A 19,441-nucleotide genomic window follows, 5' to 3' on the forward strand; every position below is an offset into this window, starting at 1 on the left:
ATAAGGAGGACTTTGCAGGGTTAACAGAATGGTGAGGCAGAGCTGGGTGATGTCCATGTCTATGCGGAAGCTGACTGAATGTCTGCGTTCAATGTCATCAAAAGTAAGCATGGAGTTGAGGAAGGGGAGGGAGCCAAGGAAAGATTCTAGGATTACTAGCTGGACTCAAGGTGAGATATCATTGTTGAAGATGCTCTGGCTATGATTGACTCTTTCATTCTTGCCTATCCAAAGTGAAAGTAATCCTATGGAGTTGGGGAATGGAGTTGGAAAAGGAGGTGCAATCAACCACGTGATAGGGTGCAGAAGGGTCAGGAAGGGTGATATAATTTGTGACTTTAGTTAGGGCCTTTACAGCACTGCAACAGAGGCACAACATGTTCAAAGACTCGAGAGAAAAGGCAAGTTGCAGATGGGCTTGGTGGTTTGCAAGGACAAAGAGATCAAGAATAAGATTGTGTTTGAAGACAATTCTGCTGCTGCTGATGGTCCACAGCATGGGGAGGGGGAATCAAGAGGGAATCAGGGCAGCATTTGTACCGCGAGTCGGCCCCTTTCTGACCCCGGTGGCCGAGGTGAACTTTCCACCCAACCTCCCACCCTCATGTCCACATCATTCCTGTGGGTGTCTGGTGGGATCCAGGTCTGCCTCATATGGTAAATGATGCCTGCATGAAGTAGATATACTTGCCACAGAAGAGCCATAAGTAGAACTCAAAATGCCATATTAAAATGCCAATTGAAGTCAAAGGTCAATTGCCATTTGAGTCTGAGGAAGCAGTGGCAGAGCAGAATAAAGGCTTTTCTATCTATGGTCAGACTGACCTGTATCATACCCACCATCCCTCTACCTGGAGCAATGTCAGATCAATCGGGTATGTACCCCACTAGTGCCTGTATTGACTCAGATATTTTCCTGAATATTTGGGAAAAGAGGAAGGCACAGCCAGGCAGGCAAGTTCCCTTGCAAAAGTTCAGCAAGAATATCTGGGCTCAATTCTTTAACGGATACACTCTTTGCAAGCTGGAGATCAAAAATCATTTTTGATTCATAACCTTATTTCAGTTAAGAATCAGCTAAAGAACAAAACAATCATTAGTTCACTAAATTGAAACTGGTACGACTAAGAGAGAAATTGGAAGCTAGACGCATTTATCAGAAAAAAGTTATTTAGGCCAGTGGAGAAGAGTGATTTAATGGTTAGGACTATCTTGTATTCATTTTATGTTTACTTACACCAAAACAAAACTCAGAATCATGCCTTTACTGTGATGTTAGGACATGGCATTGTGACTTCTACAACTCTTAGCACATTTAAGTTTATTATTCCTTTCTCCAACTGTCTCCCACTACACCTTTTTCATTGATATTTTAACTGCTAAGGTATTGGTACTGTCGAGAATGCATTTTACCAGTCAATAGTATTTCAACATTTAACTTCTCAGCCCTTTTGAAGGTCTACAACATTTTTATGCGGAGTGATATTTATCAGCAAGGTATCTAACCTGGCAGCCCTCCACCTCTTGTCGGAAGTGAACCAGTTGGGTACCCAACAGAGCCTCCAAAAGGGGTCAGCACTGTATTCGTGGTGTCATGGAAGCTGTTAAAGTCAGGGATCCTTGTCAAGACTGCAGTCTGGGGCTGATTAGTGGGGTCCGGTCCATAGCGTGGGTTCGTGTTTTGATTAAAGAACCCATCCCCATCTTCAGCTTGGGATTTTGTTGATGCCTTCTCTTTACAATGCACACAGCCCATTATCTGGAAATCTGTAAGTAGGAGAAAGGCCGTTAATATCAGATTTCAGAATTTAACTCGACAGTCAATTTATTTACATTCCCTTGTCCGGGACATAACTGACACAAAGCAATCGATTGTGACTTTTGCATTGTTGAATATTCAGTAGTCCATTCCCGTGGTGAAGAGGCCCCCTCATGGTTTGCAGGCTGTGGCCTCATTCAGATTCAGCAGGCAAGCTGTGGTCGTGCAGTGGGTGGCCCAATGCTGCAAACTTCTCCCCAGCCTCAGGAATGTCAGCTGGCTGGAACACTGGTAGTGGCCCCCGGACAGATCCTCAGACCCCAGGCCAACATCGAGCCACAGTATTTTTGTCGCGCATTCCTGCTCCTTCTAGCTTCACACGTTAGTTTTTTTAAAAAGTTCTTCAAGCTTCCTGATTGGACTGACATTACAAATGGATGAAATATGTACATTACACTATCCACCCACATCCCCCTTAAAATTGTAAATCGAGATCCTAGCTACCTCAATGGGACCCTGATTTTCATCGGAAAGAGGCTTGTTCCAGACATGCACTAGAACGCATGGTAGGCCTGTGATAGTCACAGGCAGATCAGTGGCTTTAACAACAACAACTTGCATTTATATAGCACCTTTAACATAATAAAATGTCCCAAAGCACTTCACAGGAGCATTATAAACAAAATTTGACACTGAGCTGCCCTGGAACCACTGTCACAGCCTTCAATCTTCAGTAATTCTACCCATGTGAATACCACCATTGAACTGATCTGTCGAGTGTCTGTGGGAAAAGCAGGTTCCATTCTGTGGTGGAAAAATGGCGCAGTGATAACAATGGCCAACATTATCTGTTAGCGCAAAGCAACAGCGCGGTGATTATTTCTAAAGCCATATAATCCGCCTGTGGGATCGACACATGCACGGTGGAGAACCCTGTTAGCGAGAAGAACTATTCATATTCTCTTGCTATTTATGGTCTTTGGAATTAGACTGTTATCTGCAAAGGAAGAATGTGCAGGGTTACGGGGAAAAGGCAGGGGAATGGCACTAAATGAATTGCTCATTGAGAGAGCCGGTGCAGACACGATGGGCCGAATGGCCTTCTTCTGCGCTGTAACAATTCTGTGATTCTGTGAAGGCGATATTGGGGCAAATGACGAAAAGTTTGGTCAAAGAGGCTTGTCTTAAAGGAGGAGAGGGAGGGAGACAGTTGGAGAGGTTTAGAGGGGGAATTCCAGAGCTTAAGGCTTGGACAAATGAAGGCACGGCCACCAATGGTAGAGCGATTAAAATCAGGGATGCTCCGGAGGCCAGAATTGGAGGAGTGCAGATATCTCGGAGGATTGTGGCGCTGGAGGAGATTACAGAGGTAGGGAGGGCTGAGGTTGCTGACTGCATTTTCCTTGAAACAGTAACATTCAGAGAGATGGGGAGCAGAAGAACTGATAATAATGGATCTTATAGTGCTTTTCAAGTAAATAAATCAAAATTCGAATCATAATGGCCACAGCCTTATGCTCCGTGAATTTTAATATACAAATAGCATGTTGTGTTGTAATTCCAGCTGCTTTATTTTAAACAGGTTGCTGATTCCATTGCATCAGACAAAGGAACTAAGTGTTTTCACGCCAATATTTGCACACTGTAATTTCAGGGTTAATGTTTTCGGCATTTCCTATCTTTCAAGTATATTTACTTCACATTTTGAGCACTGTTAAGTAAGAAATTGCTACAAAGAAGCAGATTGTATAAATCTACCATAGACAACAATTTACAACTTGCATTTAAGAAACATAAAAGAGATTTTCCCAAAGTCAGTGAACTATTTTCACATTTAATTAAGCAGAAGTTTACAATATAGCCCTTATCTGGAAACAATATCGAAGTGACAATCAGTGTGGCTGAGGATGGCGATTGCAACAAGATTTTATATTATATTCATGAAGAAAACAAATGAAGAACAATACTTTTGCAAATATATTTCAGTGCAGTAGACAGCGACAGAAATATTTATTTTGAAGGGATCGTAATGCTGTGCATCCAAGATTTGAAAATAAAATTGCAAAGTCATCACTTTGCCTCGGTTTGTTTTCCCCATTTCAGGGCTTCCTGCCACCTTGCATTCGTCTTCTTACAGGATGGGTGGGACAATCAGGTAATCTCTTCATGAACAAAACAAAGTATTTTTCCAGCACAGCAAGCAATGCCTCTCCAGTCTCCTCCAAATGAGCTACTTTACTCATTTAAGACTTTCACCTAATAGGCTTCCCCAAAAACTAACAGTGTCCATTGTAAAGTCAGATTGATCAAGCGTGAACTGTTGGTGGAAAGTGTGGCTGGGTTTATAATCTAAGAGGTGGGACCCCAAATCAATCACTGGATGAAAAAGGTAACTGATAGAAGTAATGAGCTATGCCTCAGGTGGCAGCAGTCTTGCTTACTAAGTTAAAAGGTCCCACCCCAGAGACTTAAGCACAAAAATCAAGGCCGACGCTTCCAGTGTAGTACTGGAGGAGTGCTGCACTGTCAGAGATGCCGTCCTTTGGATGAGACATCAAAACCAAGGCCCTGTCTACTCTCTCAGGTAGACACCATTTCGAAGACGACCAGATAAGATCCTCCTGGTGTCCTGGCCAATCTTTATTCCTCAATCAACATCACTAAGAATAGATTATCTGATCATTATCATATTGCTGCTTGTGGGAGCTTGCTGTGCACAAATTGGTTGCTGTGTTTCCTACAGTACAACATTGGCTACATTTCAAAAGTACTTCATTGGCTGTAACGTGTTTTGGGATGTCCTGAGGTTGTGAAAGGCACTATATAAATGCAAGTCTTTTTATTAATACTTGCTTCTGTATATAGAGCCATAAAATACAAAAGCAAGAAGGCATTGTCAAACTTGTTCAAAACCTTGACTACAGTCAGATTATTGTGTACCCCATTATAGGAAGGATATAAAAACAATGGCAATGGTGCAGGCTTAGATCCACACGCAGGTCCCCAGGGATAAGAAACTGTATAGTTATCAAGAGACTTGAGAAATTAGGGCTGTACTCCACTGAAGCCGAGAAGATTGAGAAATGAACTGATTGATGTCTTCAAGACTATGATCAGGAAAACAGTGAAGAGTTGTTTCTGTTGCTCAGTAAGACAGTAACAAGGGGAAAATATTTACAATCATTCAACACAGAACTAGAGAGGTTAGTAAAAAATACCTTTGCACAGAGGGGTGTTTGAATGTGAAAATCTCAGCCACAAACCATTACTGAAGCAGGGTTTATAAGTACTTTCAAAAGGAACTAAATAATTACTTGAAAAGAGTATTTAAGAATGAAGCAGCAAACAGAAGTGTGAGATTAGAGTAGGTAATGTATTTGGAGAAAAATACAATAGTAGACTTTGATGGGTGATTGGTTGAATGACCTACATCTATGCTGTATGATTTGATGATTCTACCTATAAAGTTTAGTATGTCGTACAGCGCCTGGGTAGAAATCTCCCCCTGCCACTGTTCATCCTACTTTACAATGATGTGCGGTGATGTAATTCATCTGCACTGACATACAGACTTGTATCTGGAGAGTAAAGATAAAAAGGTAAGAGGAAGTAGAAATATTGAAGTTCCACTCTGTCTGCATAGTGACTACACCACAAGGTGATGACACGTCATGACCTGTGGCAGCACTCTTAATTTAAGTACGAATGACTGTTTCTAAAATAAATATAAACCAGCTATGAATGAAAAACAACTAAGAGTTATAGCTTTTCAGATATAATTCAATGTTGTAGACTGCAGAAATATTATGAGGAGGCCCAGTGCCAATACAGCAACAAAACCGGAAAATGGTTTGTATTCTTGTCTAATTAATATTGTAAGTACTTCGATGCTGCCTTTCCCCCAGCAGGAATTGAGCTACTGTAAAAGCCATTTCTTCTTGACCCAGGCATTTCCCCACTTCTGCAGCAATGGAAGCAATATTCCAGGTAGGGGCAGCAAGAATTCTCTGCCTGATTAACACAAGGTTCCCTCAGGGTGGGACTGGGGGCAGTCAGTCCATTATAATTTAACACCATGTACTGGTATTTTCTAACATATCAAATATTAAAATAAATTGAACTGTGCAGCTTGAAAAGCTTACTCAGATTAACATCAACATTGTAAATTATGGTAAACTGTTCAGTACAATTCAAACTATAGTCCTGATTGGCCATTCTTTCTTGGAACCCAAAGAGGCCACTTCAGGGCCTCAATTGGCCTCTGGGCAGGAAGGCTGTTGGCAGCCGATCCCGCCCCTGGGAAAATTACTTGGAGACGGGCCCTCTACACAACCTCTCCACAGAACAGCAACACACCTCAACCAAAAGGACTGTGCATGGTGTCTACTTATTTTTGTTAACTGCTACTTCAGTATTAATTAATAATTGTGCTGCCACTGACTTCTTCATCAATTACTTTCCACCCTCACTATGAGGAAAACCTTCAATCCCTTCCATCATTAAAGTGAATGGTAAAAAGAGCTGAATAAAAGTCAGTTCATATTCACCCAAACTTTGGAAGATTCAAATTCAAATTCATTCTGGAAAGAAATTTATCCTTTATCTATGTTTATACTAATGTTTCAAGTTAACTCGAGTATTATAGTGAAGACTCATAACATGCACTGATTAAATTTTAAACCACCAGCAGTAAATTGATCACTCTCTTGAAAAAGCTCTTAGAACAAATGAAAAAATAAACTCATGGAGGACATTTCAGCCTAAAACAGAACATATCGCAAATCTGAGTCGAGGATGAAGATTTTGCTCCTTGATTTGATGTAACGGTAAAATACATGTTCAATACTTATTGAAACCTGCTGTTGCCACTTCAGTTTGCATCATCGTGCTACACAGTGCAATAATTAAGCTTTGATTTTTAGGAAGTATTTACATTCTTGGTCCTATATCTCAAGTCGTAGAACTCAGATCATTCTTGCTCTATGACTCAGTGCTGCAGTGCTTTCGGTTTTGGACTATGCCATCACTTTGAATTTAAATTCATTCATGTCCCACTTTGAAAACGGTGATTCACACTTGTGAAAAGTGACAGGCAAATCACATAAGTTACTGAGGTATAAACCTCTCCAGATTTACATCAGTACAAATAGGTCAAATAAACAATAAATTATCTTATTTAAAAACACAAAAAAAAATGAGTGGTTTAACATAATTCCCAGTAAGGACTTGTGAAGTATTTAGGATTTGGGTGCAGAATTGTTATTATCCTTTGGGTTAAAATAAATTATTTCAAAATTGAATTTTCTTTATTCTTTATAATGTCAGATATCAACTGTATCTTTTTTATATTTATTTTACATTTTTCTTCCATTCTTTCCAGAAGACATTGGCTCTTGTAGAGACATATACTGCAAGTGATTTTTTAATTTATGAATCAATAAAGTGAATGCCAACAGGCTATTTAACTGTGAAAGGTAATACAGAAAAGCTAAGTTCTGTGCTGACCTGATGTCTACACACTGTGCATTTCAGCAGTGGTTAACTATCAGGAGTAAGAACACTAGCCAATTTTTTCCCCTCTGTAATCCTGGGGCGCTAATGCTGCTTCAGAACCTGATTGTTACTCTAGCTGAATTAACTAACCCAATTAATTGTTGACTCTTGGTTTTGCAGACTGCGTTAGACCACTATTTTGCATTTTCCAGTCAGCTGCCTTAAGCAATCTTTTCACTTAACTACAAAAAGTAAGTTTCACCGTTTGTCAAATACGCAGTTCTTGTAATGACTGAAAAATGGGATATGAGTTTGAAACATGATCCTGATGTCTTTACGAAAGCAAAATACTGCAGATGATGGAAATCTTGAACAACAACAGAAAATGTTACAAATACTCAACATGTCAGGCAGCGTCTGTGGTGAGAGAAACTGAATTAACGTTTCAGGTTGATGACCTTTCAGCAGAACCTGGAAAAGTTAGAGATATAACAGCTTTTAAGCAAGTACAGAGACAGGGAAAGGGAGGGGGAAGAACAAAAAGGAAAGTTTGTGATAGGGTGGAAAACAGGAGAGATTAAGTGACAAAAGGGATGATGGTGTAAGGCAAACGGAGATGGTAATGGGATAAGTAAAAATACAAAAGATGGATCTAGAAGAGCGGAAAATGACAAAAGCAGAATAATTACCAGAAGCTGCTGCCGAAATGATGAAAGGTCATAGCCCTTCAACATTAACTCTGTAATTCTCGCCACAAATGCTGTCTGACCTGCTGAGTATTTTCAGCACTTTCTGTTTTTAACCAGATTTTTTTTATGGGGCTTCAAGGAATTTATAATTTCATGATCTAGTTAGTTGTATTTCTTCAAGTTTAGGGGTTCAACATTTCAATCAATGTAAAAAGAAAAACTAGGAATATACATCTTATTACAGTCTGCTGTGACCTTTATGTACAGTACAACTCTTCAGACCTCTATGCTGAATTTTCAAATCTAATAACTGTGAAACCCATTAGCTGGCTTTTTATTCAAGTACCTACTAGGTTTGAACTCTTGACCTCTACCTGTTCTCCTCCACTTTGCTTTGAACATATTATTTGCCGCTACAATCGTTGAAAATGGCCCTAATCCCTGCTCCGTAGGAGCTGAAAACTGTCCATTTTTAAAAAGTTTAGGGTTTATTTTATTTCCCATTAGACACTCACTGTTTCAACTTCTCACCACAACCTCATTCAACCGGAAGACAGGGCTAAAGACATCTCCTCAGCTGTTGTCTATGCGTCTGCTGTCAGGATGTATGCTGCTGTGGATTAGGGGTGGTTCAGTTATTCATAGTCCTGAGGCAGTCAAACGCACCCATGAGGGACAATCACAGTCCAATACTTCAGACACAACCTCTAATCAGGAGACTAGCTGTTGTGTCCATCTCTAATACTCCAACTCCTGACAATATGCTGTGCAGGGCAGTTATCCCTCATATCCTGGCCAATATTTATTCCTCAATTATAGAATCATAGTCTGAGTTTTCAGCACAGGAGGCCATTCAGCATGTCGTGCCTGTGCTGGCTCTTTGAAAGAACATGTCACATTCCCACTTTTTATTTGTAGCCCCATAAATTTCTCAATCAACAAATGCAAAAACAGGTCAATATTACAGTGCTGTTTGTGGGAGGTTGCTGTGTGCAAATTGGCTGTCGCATTTCCTACATTACAACAGTGACTACACTGCAAAAGTACTTCATTGACTGTAAAACACCTTGGGATTTTCTGAGGTCATGTAAGTCGCTATATAAATGCAAGTCTTTCCTTCTTCTATTTCCATTCTCTAGTGATCCATTGGAGTATCGATCTGATGTACAAAGCTCACTTGAAACAGGGGATAGATTTAATTCTTGGTACCACAGATCATCAGAATACCATTTCCTATTGGGCTCAGTCTAACGAAAGCTCTGAATTTTGACCCTCTAAAAGTCTAAAGCCATAAATATCCATGGATCTTTAATGTGCGCACATAAGATTAGTTAAAAATGAAATTGATTTTATATAATACAAGTCATTGACAAATAGTAGGAATAATGCAAGAAGTTAATTTTACAATTTTGTGCACGTGTCAAGAATTATTATGCTAATCGAAGCTAGTGAATTGGGATAAAAGGGGCACATTTTCCATCCATTGATAATACTGGATAGGTAATAAGCCAAAACTTCTTTATCACTCATCTGTGGATTTTCTTGTGTAGGTACCCACCTGCTACACTGGTGCACTCCCAGCTGTATCAATATCGGGGTAGCTAGGTATCTGTCTGTTCTCTCTGGCCTGGAAGAGTTTGTCTCATTGATAGCTGGTTTGGTGAAATATTTAATCGCTTGCAAATCTTTCACAGTTTGTTACTAATCAAACATAATAGCAAATACACAAAATGCAATTCCCTATCCCAACTTCCAAATGATAGTTCCCCCAAGGAAAACATTGCTATTATTGCAGGAAATATGTTTTATTAATATATAACAAAACAACACATAAATAATTTAACAACTGTAGCACGTTACGGGTATCGGATGGCCTAATTTATACACTGGGATTCCTTCTCTTTGGGGTTCAATGGCCCTCCTTTTGAAAATCTGTGTTGTCGTGTACTGGTGAATCCAAGCATCCGACTGCATCGAAAGATAATTTTTCACAGTCAATTAACAAAATTCAATATTGTAAAGAAATACTTTTCACCAAAAAAAAAAGCTTCCAGTCAAAAGAAGAAACTGCTTTGCACTGTGCTGGAGGTGAACAAATGATACGTTTATTTGTACTAAAAGTGTAAATTACATATTCTCAGCACAATGTATCCTTCCCACTAAACCCTGTTCTAACATCCTGTTTGAGCTTTCTTTTGAAGTATTCAGTCCAACCATCTGCAAACAGTTCAGTTATAGGCTGGGATGGCGAGGGAACAGTCCGAGTGTTCAAAGGTGATATGTCAGTAATAATGAAGGCATCCCAATATTGTTACTGCAAACGAAACAACATCCTGACATCTCAACGGGTTGGTGCGTGGTGAAACAATATTTCATTATTTCTGTGATATTAGAATACATTTTCTCAAATGACACTGCAAGCTGAAGGGGCTGGGTTTTAGTGGTCAGGATAATTGATATTGATACCACAAATAAAAATAAAGACAGTCACAGAGAGGGCCTCGCACTTATGTAGCCCTGATCTAGAATCATCTCAGTTCTCAGAAACAATCTATCAATCTGATATTACCAGTCCTTCACAAACTGAGATGACCTCATGCGGTATACTCATTAACAAAGAATGTTTTTCTTAAATGAAATCAAAATACTAACAGTATCTCCTTCAAAATAGTAAATGAGAAACATTTTGATATAGATCATGCTGGATGCAGACTCTGACTCTATACTTTTCTAACAATATGCAATACCACAGTAAAAACATAATTTATATAAAAGAGTTCTTGTTTCTTAAAATGCTATATATAGGACTTAAATTTAAAGACCTGGTGCTCTCCACTGGGAGGCTCACACAAGGTTAGCATAGGTTAGAGAATCAGCGCTTCAGGTTTAGAGAGCTCTGACCCATACTCCTTTTGAACTTGCCTGCCTGAATTTATCCAAAGTGACAAATCATTGCTTTTATATCTAACCTGTTCTCAGCTACTGCTAATTGTTGGACAGGGTTTATGGACTAAGTATGATCTCATATTTGACCCAGATCAGTTCAATCAAGTTAAACATAAGAACATAAGTAGGAGGTGCAGGAATAGGTCATTCAGCCCCACGAGCCTGCTCTGCCATTCAATAAGATCATGGCTGATCTGATTGTGGCCTTAACTCCACTTTCCTGCCTGCACTACATAACCCTTTATTCTCTTGTAGATCAAAAATCTGGAGAGTTCAGCCTTGAGATATATTCAATGGCCCAGCCTTGACTACTCTCTAGTGAACCTCCGAAAGAAGAAATTCCTCATCTCCATCTTAAATGGGAGATCCTTTATTCTGAAACTGTGCTTCCAGGTTCTAGATTCCCCCACAAGGGGAAACATCCTCTCAGCATTCCCATGTCAAGCCGTGTCAAAATTTTACATGTTTCAATAAGATCACCTCTTATTCTTCTAAACTCCAATGAGTTTGGCTCAACCTTTGCTCATAAGACAACCCCTTTATCCCAAGAATTGACCCACTGAACCTTCTCTGAACAGCCTCCAATGCAAGTACATCCCACCTTAAGTCCGGAGACCAAAACTGTACACAGTACTCTAGGTGTGGTCTCACCAACACCCTTACTGTTGTAGAAAGTCTTCCCTACTTTTATACTCCATCCCTCTTGGAATAAAGGCCAACATTCCATTTGCCATCCTAATTACTTACTGAATTAGTCTATCTCCCACTTACTGGGTTTAAATAACAATACAGTTTAAAATAGTAGCATGGCATCTTTAATGTCAAATCTACATTGAGTCACTGGAAGAATCTATATATGTTCTAAAGTGAATCCTGAGATCTGAAACCTTATTTGTTAAAATTAAACATGAATTTTTATCTTCTATTTCATGAATATTTTTGCAGTCTCCTTCTTTCCTGATGACTCATCAGGATCATCACTTCCACAAATAGGATCATTGACTGTGTTTCCTTTTTGCTCTGCCAGTTTCTAGCCTCCTCTTGTAAACAGGTACACCATGCAACAAAAGATCTTAGGCAGGATTTTGCCTTTTGGGCTGGAACCCCAATGTCAGGGTCAAATGGGGTCACAACCCTGCACTGTGTGGGGAAACAGTCACCCTGCAGTGATTTTCCCCAAATTGGCCAATTAGTGGCTATAGGGTGGGCTTGCCATCCAATTAAGGACAGCAGGCAGGCCCTCATAGCTGGAGAGCCAACAGGAGTCCCTCCAGCACTGAAGAAGCACCAAGCTGCCTTTTCAAGTAAGAGGTGAGGGGGCTGGGGGGGTGAGGATTCCCTCTCTCCATCTTTTTTTAATTTTAAACTAAAAACAGACTCAGCAGCTGGGGGAGCCCCTCCACAGGCTGTCCTGCAGCTGAGACCAGATAGACAGGGAGGATCTCAAAGCCTGCCCGGAGCGCTGGCTTCCCAGTCTGTGTCGGGAGGCTGGCAGCCAGCCTAGTCCCCATTTTCTTCCCATCAGCCTCTGACAATTGGCCTTAAATGACCCTTAATTTGCTACCCCGCTGCTTACAGGTGGGTAGCCCTGCCACGCCCCCACCCCCCCCCCCACCCTCCTCTGTGAAAATGGCCGCCTCCGTGCTTGCTCCCATCGAAGGCTAAAAATCCTACCCCTCGGGTTTGACCCCTGGTTTGTGCTGAGCTTGCTGATCTTAAATGAGGTTGCAGTGGGGTCATGATCACCAGCCTCACCACCTTCAGGCTAAGAACAAAAACAACCAAAGTTCCTGCTCCTGATCACGATTCAGTGAACTCTGATGGAAAAGAAAACATGCACGTAATAAGAATAAAAGCAAAATATTGCGGATGCTGGAAATCTGAAATAAAAACAGTAAGTGCTGGAAATACTCAGCAGGTCTGGTAGCGTCAGTGGAGAGAGAAACAGATGCTGCCAGACCTGCTGAGTGTTTCCAGGACTTTCTGTTTTTATGCACGTAATGACGTTGGGTGAAGGGACATGGACCCGATGAGCTGAATGGCCTCCTCTGTGCCATATTGACTCAATGATTACATTCAGCGGGAGGTTAGTGGAACAGTTCAGGAACTTTGCCCCCACAATATGTGTTTATTAAATGTCTGATTACAAGATTTCTCTAAGCTAATAGGACAGGGAACAGGTCCTGACGAAGAAGCAGCAAGGATTAACAGACCATGTACAAACGACAAACATTGCAATGCAACAGTAGCAGAAAAAACACTTCTATCCAGCTACAAGGACAATTGTGTGATCCAACAATTCATTTTTTGACTGATGATGAAAAGGTTCGACGGATCTGGCAACAGCACACACTTAAATCTCGATTGTTGATTTTGGAAACAAGGCATGCCTTTTAAGTGGTTGAATTTAACAGTATCTGAAGCTCTATTGCTTTTAGCAGTCTTACAAGCACTTTTACTACAACTTCCACTCTCAGCAGCTAACTCGAGTGTCAAAACATACTGACTGAACCAAGAGGCACTGAGTTCAGTTTGAACCCATGTCAAAAAAAGTCCTTAGAATAAAGAAGCAATGAACCCGAACAGAAGTCCAGATCAAATTGTTGGCTGGTGAGCACAAACATTTATACTGTATATATATCAAGGAGAGACAGGGTGAAATCTACCTTAGTGAACTGTAGGTTACTTAAACTTATCTAATGCTAAGATAGGCCTGTGGAAGAATGAGGAACTAAACAATAACCGAGCTGTCCAACAAAAAACTGATCTCTCCTGACACATGAAACAACATCCAAAGCCATCTGAGCTTTTCAATCACACCAAGCAACTGATCTGTCTAACAATTGTTATATGTACCCAATACATTTGATCTCTAATCGAACAAAGTATATCTGACAATCTGGTTTCAAGAGACACCCAATAAATTCAGACAGGCAGAAGAATGCTTTCGAGATTTAAGTGTGTGTGCTGTTGCCAAATCTGTCGAACCTTTTCATTAATCCTTGCAAAACCTAAATCAGAAAAGTCTAAGTTGTAAATCAGAACATGGTTCAAGTATTTCTACAAATCTAGGTAAAGACCACTGCTAAAAATGTCTTCTAACGATCAAGAATTGTAATCTTTTTGTGCATTCCTCTGTTCAATGTCTCCCGAAAGTGTTTTGTTTCTGTTATGATTATCATCCAGGAAAACAGTTTGCACAGATCAAGCCAATGGAAACACAGCAGCTAAAGTGCAAAGTCCTTCCAATAATAAAAGTATTGTTAAGATCAGAAAGACATCGTTCACACTAATAAAAAAAAACATGTTAGAAGACAAGAAAACATGAAACAATACAATGTCATTCCCTTGCACAGATCATGGAAGATCTGCCTCATCATGGACTCTACCCAAACCTTCTAACCTCCCAGGCAGAAAGGTCTGCAGATATACTCCCTGACCCCCAAAGGTAATCAAGCAAAATGGAGAAAACTGTCTAACCTTACAACCTCCATTATTAAACATGATCAGTAGCTTTCCACAGATATGTCCGTGGTCTTGGAACCATAAGGGTGATTGTATTCCATAGAGTAACAGATCTTTGTCTACACTGATCTCCATAAACTTTCATCACATTCCTTTTTTTTTAAAGCCCTATTCCAAAAAAAATTCTTACACTAATTTGTTTTTTTTTTAAAAGGGCCTCACAATATAATTAACCAAAACAGGATTCAGATTATCTGCACATGTTGGTAAGATGATAGCAACATTCACACACTGGCCGGGATTTTATGCTGTCAACGGGGGTCTCGACGTCCGGAAAAAGCGACGCCGGGAACCCCGTGTCGCAACTTTTGTGGAAGGCCCGCCGAATCTAGTGTCAATTAGGCACTTAAGTGGACAGTAGTGGGTCTTCCAAGGGATCAAGGGCCCCAGCAACGGAAGTCCCGGCCTTGGAGAGCTGCTGGCCAATCAGAGGCCGGCAGCTCTTCCACTCAGCAGCGCCTCTGCGGATGGAGTGGCTGCTGCCATTGGAGCACCCACCCAAGGCCCAGGAGTGTCACTGGACCTAGGCCACAGGTAGGTCAGGGTGGGAGGGATCTCGTGGGGTGGGGGTCATGGGGAAGCGGTTGTAGAGGGGTCGTTAGCAAGGGCAAGTGGTTGGCTCTTAGTGGGGCCCCCCCTCTTTTCCGATGCTGGATCCCTCGTTCAGGTATTAAATGTCCTTTAACAAGGGACTCCCGCACCCCATGGGGCTGGGAAGCAGCTGCACAGTTTTTTGTGTTGTGCTTCCCGTGTGGCAACAGGGCCACCAACCACAGGGCTAATTGTGACCATGGTGGGATGAGGCCCTTAATTGGGCATTAATTGCCCAGTTAAGGCCCTCAATTGGCAGTGGGGTGGGAAAGTCATTCACAGGCATTCCTGTTCCAGGCTTAATTTTGGCAGAGGTGGAAAGATGGCGGTGTCCCCCACCCTGCCACCATCCCCCCCGATTATATGCTCTCTCTGCTGTGGGGGGAGGGGTGGGGGGGCGAGCATAAAATTGCCCCCAGGGGCTGGCTCAAGATCATCATTGCTGGAGGAGTGAGAGCAGATGAGTTGCCTACTGTCAGACTACCTGCTCCAGGAACGCCTAAACACAGAGGGAGAAAATAAGATACCTTTTGTTTTGAAAAAGGGTGATTAATTTATGATATGCTTATGCTGTAAGTCTTAGCATTTTTATCTTTGCTGAAGAGTATCAGTAGTGTTTAAAGCTAGGAAAGGTTTGGACAAATTGGATCTAAGCAAGTTTTTCTGCCATGTACAAAATTTAAGCATAAAGTGGGTCATTCTTAAAATGGCAACAAAAGAAACCAGGAAATACAGGAGGAACTTTTCTTTATGAACAATGTGATAACTATGTGAAACACATTAGCAGCAGGGGAGGTGCGGCAAAAAACCCTAACGGGCTTCAAGAAGGAACTGGATAGTTTCTCGTCAACAAATGAGATTAAGCGTTGTTAGAAATGCACTAAAGGAATACTGTGGATAGGTGGGCTGGATGGACCCAAGGGATCTCCAACCTGAAAATGCTACAGTCTATTAAAAGGATGTGATAGCAGAACACCTGGAAAGCATAAACGGAATTGGGCAAAGTCAGCATGGGTTTACGAAAAGGAAATCGTGCTTAACAAATCTACTGGAGTTTTTTTGAGGATGTAACTAGTAGAATAGATAAGGGCGAAACAGTGGATGTGCTGTATTTGGATTTTCAGAAAGTTTTTGATAAGGTTCTACATAAGAGGTTCGTGAGCAAAATTAAAGCACATGGGATTGGGGGTAATATACTGGCATGGATTGAGAGTTGGTTGACAGACAGGAAACAGACAGTAGGAAATAAATGGGTTTTTTTCCGGGTGGCAGGCAGTGACTAGTGGGGTATCGCAGGGATCAGTTCTTGGGCCCTAGCTATTCAAAATATATATTAATGACTTGGGTGAGGGAACTAAATGTAACATTTCCAAGTTTGCAGACAACACAAAGCTGGTGGGGAATGTGAGCTTTGAGGAGGATGCAAAGAGGCTCCAATGTGATTTGGACAAGTTGGGTGATTGGGCAAATGCATGGCAGATGCAGTATAAAGCGGATAAATGTGAGGTTATCCACTTCCGTTGCAAAAACAGAAAGGCAGATTATTATCTGAATGATTGGAAAAGGGGGAGGTGCAACGAGACCTGGGTGTCCTTGTACACCAGTCGCTGAAAACAAGCATTTAGGTGCAATAAGCAATTAGGAAGGCGAATGGTATGTTGGCCTTCATTGCAAGAGGATTTGAGTACAGGAGCAAGGATGTCTTACTGCAGTTATACAGGACCTAGGTGAGACCACATCTGGAGTATTGTGTGCAGTTTTGGTCTCCTTATCTGAGGAAGGAAGTTCTTGCCATGGAGGGAGTACCAAGAAGATTTACTAGGCTGATTCCTGGGATGGCAGGACTGACGTATGAGGAGAGATTGGGTTGACTAGGCCTATATTCATTAGAGTTTAGAAGAATGAGAGGGGATCTCATAGAAACCTATAAAATTCTAACAGGACTGGACAGACTAGATGCAGGGAGGATGTTCCCGATAGATGGGGAGTCCAGAACCAGGGGTCACAGTCTCAGGATACGGGGTATGCCATTTAGAGCCGAGATGAGGAGAAATTTCTTCACTCAGAGGGTGGTGAACCTGTGGAATTCTCTACCGCAGAACGCAAATCATTAAATATATTCCAGAAGGAGACAGATATATTTCTTAATGCCAAAGGGTTCAAGGGATATGGGGAAAAAGCGAGAACAGGGTACTGAATTAGCCATGATCTTTTTTGAATGGCGGAGCAGGCCCGAAGGGCTGAATGGCCTACTCCTGCTCCTATTTCCTATGTTTCTATGAAACAGTTGCTATATAAACTACCACCATTTAGAAAAGGCTCCACAACAGAGGGAAGATAGTGCAAGAGCAAGAGAAAAGGAGAAGGAGGGAGAAGAGTTTGTACAGGATGCACGACTATTGGTGAGTCTGCATCACAAGGTCACTGCATAAGCAAAGTTTACTGTGAAGCACCTTGGGACGTTTTATTACATTAAAGTCACTATATAAATACAAGATGTTGTTATAAGGTTTTGTATACCAATCAGAAATCTTTAATGTCAACCTACATTTCTTGTCCATATTTAAAATTCAGCAGATGGCATTTGCCTGTTCGTGGGCATGGTATTTAGCTCAACACCCAATTTCAAAAGTTGCTGGTACAGTACAGATACGGCACAGATACAAAACATTTGCCACATGTCAAACACATTCTGAGGATTCTGAAGGGACTTGACAGAGTAGACACTGAGAGGTTATTTCTGCTGGCTGGGGAATTTACAACATGGGGTACAGTCTCAGGATAAGGGGCTAATCATTTCGGACAGTGATGAGGAGATATTTCTTCACTCAGAGGGTTGTGAATCTTTGAAATTCTCTACCCCGGAAGGTTGTGGATCCTCCATCGTTGAGTGTATTTAAGGCTGGGATAGACAGAGTTTTGATCTCAGGGAATCAAGGGATATGGGGAGCGGGTGGGAAAGTGGAATTGAGGCAGATCATCCAAGATCATATTGAATGGTTTGAGGGGTTGTATGATCTACTCATGCTCCTATTTCTTATGCTCTTATGCACAAGCTGAAGCTTTTGAAACCTCTGTTTCAGAACATCCAAAATAACAGAACTTAACAATCATTACATAAATACCACACTAATAAATGACACCAGAGCTGTGCACACTGTGTTATCCTTTGTAAAGCATCTTGAAAACACTGCACTGCTTTGGGAACAGAGAAATGTGCAATTACATCGTCAGTGATGCAAAGGAGCCAGTAGAGCCACTACTCATGTCTGCAAATTGAAAACATTTCTAAAATCAACACACACCCGCAAAAACTTATTTTCAGATACAATGTTTGATGTCGCACAAAGCTAACTAGGTGAATAACAACGGACAGCTTTCAGCGAAGAGGTCAGAGTGCGTTGTTCCAGAAACCCAGCCTGTCTAAATTCAGCATGCTGCAGAAATAACGGCACAATAATGTAAACCATGTTTACATTCAAAAATAATTCCTCAGGCAAAACCCACAAACAGAACTACTCGGTATACAGATACCCAGAGCTCAAAGACACTCATAGTGGTGGAAGTGGAATCAAAAGCTGATATACTGGCTTTACTGTACAATGTACACACGGTGTCCACATGTTGTACTCACTTGCTACCTTCCTGCTTTCAAAAAACTTTCTCAAAACACAATTCTTCATCAATATCTTTGGTTCCCCATCCTTACTGCTCCATTCTCCATTCCCTTCCCCATCCCATGCACCTCAGCTCTTTCCTCCGCCTTGTAAAGCATTCTCCGATCTCTTCCTGCACATGACCAGCAGTATGCTAATGCAACTTACTGATCTGTTAACAGTTCACCAATATTTTCAGGTAGGCCTGCAGCTCAAAATGTTTTCGTTTTTTTTGCTCACTAATTCAGCTGATGCACAATCTCCTGATATCAGGATGATAGCAATTTGCATGTATCGTGAATGGTGCAGTTGATAAAAGTCCAGGTGACTTGAGCCTTAAGGGAAGAGGAAGCTGCTTTTTCAGTCCCGCATGTTGGCCAGGGGCTGCAAGAAGTACAGAGTCTGTTACAAACTGTTGCTTAGCTCATGAACTGAAGTAACCTGAGCTCAGACACTGGCCTGTGCTGGTAAAAACCAGTTTGAACTAATTAATTTATGTGAAAGACAAGGGAGAGATCACAGGTATAGAGCCTTATTTGGACACGGAGTGACACCGGAGTCTTTGCGCCTGGGCCAATAAGGAGAAGATACGAACGAGATGAGCAGGCCTAAACCAACAGGAAAGAGACAGCACAGCTCGAAGAGATAAGAAAGAGAATAAGTATGGACAATCTCAGGCCTAGAGCCAGTGAAAAACTCCGGAGACCAACCATCTGCGTCAGCAACGCGGCGACGACGTAAAAGAGAGAGAGAACGGAACGCCTGGCCAGCACCAGATCTCC

At 41.4% G+C, this 19,441-nt stretch overlaps 1 protein-coding gene across 12 annotated transcripts in view; it reads right to left on the minus strand.

Moving 5' to 3' along the window:
* Positions 1-19,441, minus strand: part of yrk (Yes-related kinase) — a 334,423-nt gene that overhangs the window by 57,018 nt on the left and 257,964 nt on the right. For 10 of the 12 annotated variants that reach the window (XM_068011741.1, XM_068011737.1, XM_068011738.1 and 7 more), the window contains one exon: positions 1,507-1,767. The exons of 1 other annotated variant lie outside the window; for it this stretch is intronic. In XM_068011741.1, the coding sequence (XP_067867842.1) occupies positions 1,507-1,756 (250 nt within the window). In that variant the 5' untranslated portion in view covers positions 1,757-1,767. Of the gene's footprint in view, positions 1-1,506; positions 1,768-8,456; positions 8,519-19,441 lie in introns of those variants that run through there. One more of the 12 variants, XM_068011743.1, reaches the window with a different exon arrangement.

Source organism: Heterodontus francisci, chromosome 31, assembly GCF_036365525.1.
Source record: "Heterodontus francisci isolate sHetFra1 chromosome 31, sHetFra1.hap1, whole genome shotgun sequence".
Taxonomy (NCBI): domain Eukaryota; kingdom Metazoa; phylum Chordata; class Chondrichthyes; order Heterodontiformes; family Heterodontidae; genus Heterodontus; species Heterodontus francisci.